The sequence below is a fragment of the Cupressus sempervirens genome, chromosome 5 (genome assembly GCF_028749045.1).
Source record: "Cupressus sempervirens isolate cs-2001-9-10 chromosome 5, ASM2874904v1, whole genome shotgun sequence".
Taxonomy (NCBI): Eukaryota; Viridiplantae; Streptophyta; class Pinopsida; order Cupressales; family Cupressaceae; genus Cupressus; species Cupressus sempervirens.
In genome coordinates this window covers 264,193,361-264,202,741 of record NC_143122.1, presented here as the reverse complement: position 1 = coordinate 264,202,741, position 9,381 = coordinate 264,193,361, and the positions used below count along the sequence as shown (strand labels likewise).

Sequence of the window (9,381 nt, the reverse complement as noted above, 5' to 3'; positions counted from 1 at the left end):
CCTCTTATTGATTCTCTTCTCTATATCCTTCCATTACATTATGAGACATCTTTTAAAGACTATCTGAACGGTTTACAAACTGTTTACAACTACCCTAAAATCATTCATTCGATTCTCATTCAGTTAAAAAATAGTGTAAAATCCTTTTGTTTGAGGATTCTTTATAAGATACATTACCCATTGAATTAAACTTGTGCATCAACTTAAATAATAATGATAAGATATTAATTCTCCCGGGATCCTTCACCCATGTCACATTTCTTGCTTACATTTGTGCATAATATTAAACCATAATGATGATAAATTAATTCTTTCATGGGTGCCACTGCACCAAAAGCTAATTCTTAAGGATAAATGATTTGTGTTTAAATTAAGAATATATCATTAGCTACACTAATGCAAGAATGTAGCACTTATAGATTTATTATTGCTTTAAAAATACTATAATCAAAATAAAACTAAAAAAATCAAAAAAAGGCCATGCACATACCATTCTTACCATTGCAAATATCCAAAGAAAAAAATCTATAAATTCACAAGTCATAAAAAATTATAAATTCACAATTCATAGATATATTTACTCCACAAAGACAAATGAATATAAATCAACATTAAATATCTTCAACCATAAAACAAAATCCCCACAAACATATAAATTTGAAACATGAAACTCCAGAGACAAGTAGAATATTTCAATTAATCCCAAAAATATAAAAATAAAATCTATACAAATGACAAAGGTTGGAGGGAAGAACTATTAAAAGATCTCCGATCATTTCCAAGATAACTGCAAGCCCTTCTCCCACATTGGACATTAATATATATATATACAGTGATGTAACTCTTGTCTGCCATTTGTTATCAGTGTATATATACAGGGATGCACATTGTAATGTCCATCTGATTTTATGAAAGCCAATAACATGATCTATAATTGCAAACTTATGTTTACACATTGCTTCGCTTAGCATCACCAGTAATCTAAACAAGAACATTGCCCTTGTTTGAAATGATGGAACCGAGTTGCATCTCTCACTATGATTTGTCTAGACACAATCTTCAAGATAAACTTAGTTGCAGTGTGACAATCAACACATACTCGAAGGTTTTTGACAACTCTAATGGTTGTTCGAGAAGGTGTTTTTAACAATCCAAAGGCAATTGCCAACTTCTTTCTATGGTGACCGATAATAGTTCCTTGTCCTCCTTGTCCACATCATTCAGTGCATGTCTTGAATATGGTAAATACCCTGCTGCCTTCATTTCCCAAGACAACTTCTCCAGTCTTTCACAAATCTCCTTAGTCTGTGGATGAGATCTATCACCCACATAGAAAGCATGCATTGTTATATGGACTTGATCCAGCTGCATCCAGGTGTCTTTTTAATCCCTCTATCTTTCATTAGTCTCCTTACCTTTTAAACTCCAAATCGTTTGCCCACTTTGCATAGATGTTTGAGAAAAGAACATAAGTTGTAGCCTTTCTAGGATCCAGCTCAAGAAGGAGAGCTGCTGTAAATTGTCCTACAGACAGCTACAGACTGACTTTTGGATATTTACAGATTGTGAACAGTTGCAGCTATTAGGTTTTTAATTTTTTTTAATACATGTCAATCCTAAAGGCCAGATTCATGATGGTATTGTATGAAGGTTTAGGTACCTTCAAGGATTTTGGGTGGGACTAGATATTTTCTTTAAGAGTACATATCAAGCATTCGTACCCTAGAATGCTTAATGAAGCAACCATATTTTGGGAAGTTAAAGAAGTTACGTATCTGAAATGAATTCCAGCTTCAAGGCATGATTGGTGATGGATTTCTTCATTGTTTAGGGGCAGTATATATCTGAAGTTTGGGAGGATCCAGATGTCTTCAAGCTCTCAGGTTGCACTAGATTATATTTATGAGACAGTTCTGCAAAACTAAATGTTTTATAAATGCTGAATCTAATCTATTCAACAATCTTCTTGGACTTGAAACAACAAAAAGCCACATTGAACCTGACCCAAGTTCATGATTCAAGAAGAATAAATCTAGGCATTCTAAGTTTGATCATTGTCTAAAAATGTCTTTAAAGCCCTCATTTTAAAAGGCCTTGGGTGCTTCCAATCATTTGGATCAATCGAGGTGTTCAGTTTTAGAGTAACAAGTATTTAGGCTGCCCTAGAATGCATTTTTAGCATATTGTGTTTTCAAAGCTAAAATCAGAAACCGGTGTCATGGGTTCAGTCCATGATGCATACAAACATGAAGCCCTGGGAATGGTTGGTATTGAGCATTTGGGTATTTACTAACTGAGCTCTTTGATAATCATAATGCTTTTAGGCTTAATGAGATTCATTTACACGAGAATTGTTAGTCTCTCTTGAATGGATCCAGATATAAGCTGCTTATGTTCTTCTTCAATGGCAGCAGCATTGGACTGCTGGAGCAGCAGACATAGCATGGACAAGGAAGGGCTCAAGCAAGTGTTGATGAGGAGCTATGTTCATACAGATGAAGATTTAGATTGTGAATCAGTATTAATCTTTTTCCATTTTAGATTAACAAGCAGTGTTTTAATGCTATTTAGAATGCTCAAATGCAATAAAATTAAACTTTCACGGCTATAAGACCTAGCTATTCATTTGACAGAAACTACATGATAATTGTGTCCTTTTAACTTGATATATATTCCTATTAAATCAACCCTGCTCTACCTGCACTTGGCAGGAACTATGCTGCCCTGCAGCTCTTGTTGTTTTAGGGAAGGGTAAATGCTTTTTGACGGAGAACAATGAACCAAACATCTCCTCACACTTGGGGAAAAGCACTTGCTAGAAACTGAATTAAGAACTGAACTCTTCATGTCAGACCATAAGTGCAAACCTATGTTTAAAGATGGCTTCACTTGGCATCACCAATAATCTAAACAAGAACATTGCCCTTGTTGGAAATGATGGAACCGGGTTGCATCTCTCACTATAATTTGTCTAGAAACAATCTTCGAGATAAACTTAGTTGCAGTGTGACAATCAACACATACTCGAAGGTTTTTAACAACTCTAATGGTTGTTCCAGGGGGTGTTTTTAACAATCCAAAGGCAATTGCCAACTTCTCACTATGGTGGCCGATGAATAAATCCTTGTCCTCCTCAACCACATCATTCAACGCATGTCTAGAATCTGGAAAATACCCTGCCGCCTTCATTTCCCAGGACAACTCCTCCAGTTTTTCACAAATTTCCTTAGTATGTGGATGAGATCTGTCACCCACACAGAATGCATGCATTGTTCTATGGATTTCAATCCAACTGCATCCAGGTGTCTTTTTAATCCCTTTATCTTTCATTAGTCTCCTTACCTTTTGGACTTCAAATTGCTTGCCCACTTCTGCATAGATATTTGAGAGAAGAACATAAGTCGTAGCCTTTCTCGGATCCAGCTCAAGAAGAAGAGCTGCTGTAAATAGTCCTAATCCTACGTTTTTTTGTGATCTACAGATACCAAGCAAACATGTCCACATAACAACCCCGGGTTTTATTGGCATTTTGATGATAAAGTTCAAGGTTTCCTCAAGATAGCTAGCACGGCCAAGAAGGTCGACCACGCACATATAATGATCAATTGTGGGTGGAATGCCACAAGAATAGGTCATTGCATGGAAGTATTTACAGCCATCATCCAGTAAACCTGCATGGCTGCATGCAAATAGAATACAAGCAAAACTTACATGATCCGGGCATGTTCCAGAGTGTTGCATTAGTTCAAAGAGTCTGAGAGCATCCTTCCAAAAGCCATTTTGTGCATATCCTGTTGTCATGGTATTCCACGAGACCAGATCTCGTTGTGACATTTTGTCAAATAGTATACGTGCCTTCCGTATACTTCCACATTTTGCATACATGTCTATTAGTGCATTTACAACTACTACATCTGGTGTAAACCCACTTTCAATCATGCTTTGGTGAATGTCCATACCTTGTTCCAAAGCTCCAATCTTGGCACAGGCTGGGAGGACGCTGGCAAAGGTTGTGCAGTTTGGCTCTACACCTGCCACTTTCATCTGTTTAAACATTTGTAAAGCCTCTTCAAAGAACCCGTTTTGTGCATATCCTGCCACCATCGCCGTCCATGAGACCACATTTCGTTGAGGCATTTCATTAAAAAGGTTTAAAGCCTTGTCAAGAATACCATTTAGTGCATATCCTGCAGTCATTGAATTCCATGAAACCAGATCTCGTTGAGCCATTGTTTCAAATAGTGCACTTGCCTTCTCTATTCTTCCAAATTTCGCATACATGTCTATCAGGGCATTTACAACCATAACATCTCTCGAAAATCCACTTTCAATTATTTTTCGATGGATGTCCATAGCCTGCTTCCAAGCTCCCCTTTTGGAACAGGCTGGGAGGATACAAGCAAACGTTGTAGTATTTGGTTTTACACCTGCCGATTGCATTTGCTTAAAAGTTTGTAACGCCTCTTCAAGTAGCCCATTTTGTGCATATCCTGCAATCATTGCAGTCCATGAAACCACATCTCGTTGAGGGATTTTTTCAAACAGTTCGCGTGCATGTTCTACATTTCCACATTTTACATACATGTCTACCAGGGCACTTGCAACAATAACATCGCACAAACACCCACCTTCAATGATACTCTGATGGATGTCCATACCCTGTTTCAAAGCCTTCATTTTGGTGCAAGCCGGGAGGACACTCGCAAAGGTTGTGGAGTTTGGCTTTACGCCTTCCAACTCCATTTGCTTAAAAGCTCCCAGGGCTTCTTCATCAAACCCCTTCTGTGCATACCCTGCAATCATTGCGTTCCATGAGGCCACATTTTTCTCGGGCATTTGTTCGAAAAGCTTTAAAGCTTCATCATGAAAGCCATGTTGTGCATATCCTGAAACCATCGCATTCCAGGAGATTGCATTTCGTTGAGGCATTTTGTCAAACAACTCGCGCGCTTTGTGTACACTTCCGCATTTTGCATACATATCTACCAAGGCACTTCCAACTACAACATGCGACTGCAAACCCCTCTCCACTATGCTTTGATGGATGTCTATACCCTGTTCCAAAGATCGTATTTTTGCACAAGCTTGAAGTATGCTGGAAAAGGTGAACTCATCAGGTTGAATCCCCGTTAGTTGCATTTGCTGAAGCAGTGTCAATGCCTCTTGCGGAAACCCATGCTTTCCGTAACCTGCAATTATGACATTCCATGAGAAGCTGTCTCGTTCTTTCATGTTATTAAAAACTTGACAAGCATCCACCAAACTTCCGCATTTGGCATACATGTTGATAAGATTATTCTGAAAAAATGTGGGTGCAGCAAATGTAAATCCCCTGTAAGTGATGAGAGTCTGGATATGTTTAACTTCTGATAGCACATTTTTGGCAGCGCGGTTATGCAATAACTGATGATACGAAGAGTGGCCTAAAACGGCTTTATATACCTGCCTCAACTGACCCTTTATATAGAATACATGGAGCAGGAGATTGAGATGCCCAGGAGATGGCATTGCTACTGTACCGTCTGATTATAATCAACGCGCGGGTATGCATTCTTGTGTGGTTCAAATATTCGAAAAAATGGCACATCCGCATTCTTATAAAATCATTTGTGGCCTGGGCAGTCAGATACATTTAAAAACTGGTTGTCTTGAAAAGTTTATCACGACTGAATCGGAGACGGAGAACGTTTTTCTGAGACGCAGCGCGTGTGGGTTTATTACAGGGCGGCTGCTTTCTGCTAATGAAGATTAAAGCAAACGGAGATGAGTGAAGGTACACAGGAGTTCAGGGGAAGGCAGATGGGAGAAACGGTCGACACAATGAGAAAAAACTAGAGAACTTACACATGCAGCTGACGCGGTTGTTTGCATTGCTGAATATCAGAATACATCTATAATAAATGGATTAAAACTAATTGGGGAGGATGTGTATTGAAGGCTAGAGAGGGCTCGGGAAAGGTTATGTGTCGTATTTTCAAGCCCAGTGAATATGTCCAAGTTGTGCTTAATATGGCACTTGGATTATATGTGGATAAGTTTGTTATTCGCAGGCATGAATACTTGACTTTCATTTTGAAGGTCCATTCAAATCTAGGTGTAATATATGAATAGAGTTGTCTTTTCTAAACACTGTTTTCCTTTATTTACAAGAGATTGTGTTGAGTAGAGTACTATAGTATAAAACTAGATCTGGTCTAATGGTGCACCTAGGGTGCACTATGGAAATGGAGCTTATCAATACGGTCCCAACAACATTAAACTAATTGATTGAGGGTTTAAATTCAATCAACTACTTGTATTTGAACAAGTCTAATGCATGTTTATTATGTTGACAAGATGGTCATCTTATTAGAGATTGCCTAATAAGAAAGAACATGTAGTCTCAAGCCCAAATGTATGTTACACCAAGTTTGCATAATATGCAAAAGCTTGGCCAACCGCAAGTTATGCCTTCTGTAACTCCAAAAGGGTTCAAAATTTATTGATAACTTGGCCTTTCATAAAAATGTTGTCATGACTCATAGTTGGAGAATGGGTAGGGAAACGAATGACCCTCAAAGATCTTCTAATTCTAGAAAATATCATACTCATGTTTAGAAGCCTTCCCCAACCTTATCTCAACAAGGTGTTTCTCATTATGAGTGTGATTCTCCCCTCCTATTGACTAGAGATAGATCTCCTTCTCCATCAAGTTATCGGGATGCCTCATCTCCTGGGAGACAAATATCAAGGTCTCCTACTCCTTCAATTAAAGCCCTCGGTTATTTTGATCATGATATTGCAACATCTAAGTTTTGTCTCATCACAAAGTTGTGTCTGCATTTTGTCTTTTATCAATGGGCAACCTATTGGCTTTTGTTATGTTTATGTTTCTAACATTGCTATAGAAAATGTGAATTGTGAAAACGGATGATTAAATCAACTTGCCTCAAGTTGATTAGATTATTGGAGGAGATTTCAAGATGGTTGACCTTTATTCAGATTGTAATCAGTTGAATAGTGGGATGTTGAGAAATAAATAATTTGAAAAATAGATATTTTGTAGAAGTTTTTTAGGGTTGTTGACTCCATTTGTAAAAATGCTTCCAGCTATAATACAAATTGGATCACTTGGTCTAATTGTAGATTGGGAGTTGATACGAAGCTACTTTTATTTGATAAATTTTATATTTCTCCTAACCTACAATTAGCTCAAGATGCTAATGGTTCCTATGTCAAAGTAGATTACTCTAATTTCCAATCACTTTCCTATATTATGCATCTTGGTTGAGGATATTGAGGATGTCTAACGTAACTTGCCCTTCAAAATTAATAATTCACTACTGAAAATTCCCTCTTGTGTTGATGTCTTGGTTGGTGTTTGGAATTATATTCCTAAGCAGGAAGGAGGAGAGTCTTACATGGTTTGGTGGAAAAAGACACTATCATAATGTATTTATTTTTTTACAATCTTTTGGTAGAAGAATGATGTGGCAACAAAAATGTAAGGATAAAACCCTTAAAGGAAAACTTGAATTCAATAGGAAATTGCTGAATTAATATCCAAATAATCTTAATGTTCAAACTACAATAAACTTGGTATGTACAAAGGACAAGGGGCAAAAAATATAGCTAAATTGCATTGGATTAAGGAAGGGAACAAAGGTACTAAGTACATTAAGTATTCAAACTATAAGAATAAAAGAGAGTATGTTGATTTTATTAAGGATAATATGGGGTAGGTGTTCACCAAACAAAATGACATTAAAGCAGCGTTTTACAATTTCTATAAAAATATTTTCAAAGAGGATCCTCATTGGCTTGATGTCAATTGACAATGGAAGACATTATCGAGGATATAATTCCAAGGAAGGTTGATGTTGATTACAATAAATATCTCGATCAAGATATTTCTACAAAAGATTTGGAATGTGTTATGTTTTATATGCTGCCTAATAAAAGTCTTAGAATTGATGGATTTTCTATTGATTTCTATCAAACTATGTGGCAACACATTAAGGATCAATTCTACCTTGTTTATTTGGAAGCTCTTGTGCTAGGTTCTTTGGGATTTGACATTAATAGAGACTTAATTAAGCTTCTTCCTAAAGTAAAAAATGAGGGTTCCTTATCGAGATTGAGTCCTATAAGATTACTTAATGTCTCCTATAAAATCACTGCTAATGTTTCGGCTTCATGAATCAAGCTAGTGGCCAAGAGATTTTTAGAAGAAAACAAATCGGGTTTCTAGGGGTGGTTTCATTCTTGATAATCCTTGTTTGGGAGACTTGTGAGCAGGTGCAACAATCAACACATAATACTTCACCTATAAATCTTGATTTTGATAAGGCTTGTGATAGAACAAGGTGGAGGTTTATTATTTAATGTTATAGTGGTTGAGGTTCAGTCCCAAAATCTGAAAACATGCTATCATGTTATTCCAAGATGCTAATTATTTGTTAGTTAATAATAATTCTCTTCCCAATTCATCCCCTTACAAAAATCTATCAAGATACCATGTCCTTTATCGCCATTCTTATGTGTGCTTGCTATTGATGCACTTGGTAAATCTTCTACAAAATTATAATCAAATGAACCTTTCAGATGCATACATATTCCTAAAAATGTAGTGGTGATTAATTTTTATTTTGTTGATGATAGCTTGTTGTGTATTTAGAATTTGAAATCTAAAAATAAAAATCTAATGGAAGTTTTAGACCTATATTTCTTATTGTTAGGCTCCAAAATAGCTCATCACAAAACAAAATTCCTTACGATCAAATTCCCGATCCATGCCTCCTTGGATTCCCAAAGATTGGAAACAAATTAGACATGAAGATTGTGAGATATTTGGGTATTCCCTTTGGTTTAGGCATCTCTCTTGCTAATATGTAGAATTGGTTCTTAATTAAATTAAAAATAAAATATATAAATGTGGAAACAAATAAGTTCATTTGTTGGGAAATTTCAGGTAGTGAATAGAGTTTTTTGGTGTCTCATGTGTACTATTCCTCTTGTTGGATGCCTTGTGAAAAGGGATACAATTATCTTAACAATATTGTTCGACAATTTTTTGTGGGCTAATTAGAAAGGAAAATTGGGCTTTAAACCCTCATGTTGATTGCATTAGACACAACTTTAAAGTAAGGGTGGGTTGGGGTTGTTGGATCCTAAAACTTAAGAAGGTTATGGATCATAAGAGTTGATATTGGTGATGAGACTTGGAAAACTTTGGTTTGCGATTGTATTTCTCTTATTTCTATGACTAATAAGTGCAAAAGTGTAGGGTGGTTTGATAAGATTTTGATGGCTTCCTTCTTTCCTTTAGGGTACATTTGGCTAAGGGAATATAAAAATGGGAATAGGAATACTTATTCTCAAATAGAAAATGGGGTTACGTAT

General features: G+C 36.5%; 1 protein-coding gene across 1 annotated transcript in view; it reads right to left on the bottom strand.

Annotated features, from left to right (window-relative positions):
• Positions 1 to 671: 671 nt before the first annotated feature.
• LOC149555564 (pentatricopeptide repeat-containing protein At3g22690-like) overlaps positions 672 to 9,381 on the bottom strand; it is a 28,111-nt gene continuing 19,401 nt past the window's right edge. The window contains exon 4 of the mRNA XM_089829677.1: positions 672 to 5,332. Coding sequence (XP_089685803.1) covers positions 2,896 to 5,332 — 2,437 coding nt within the window. The 3' untranslated portion in view covers positions 672 to 2,895. The remainder of the gene's footprint in view (positions 5,333 to 9,381) is intronic.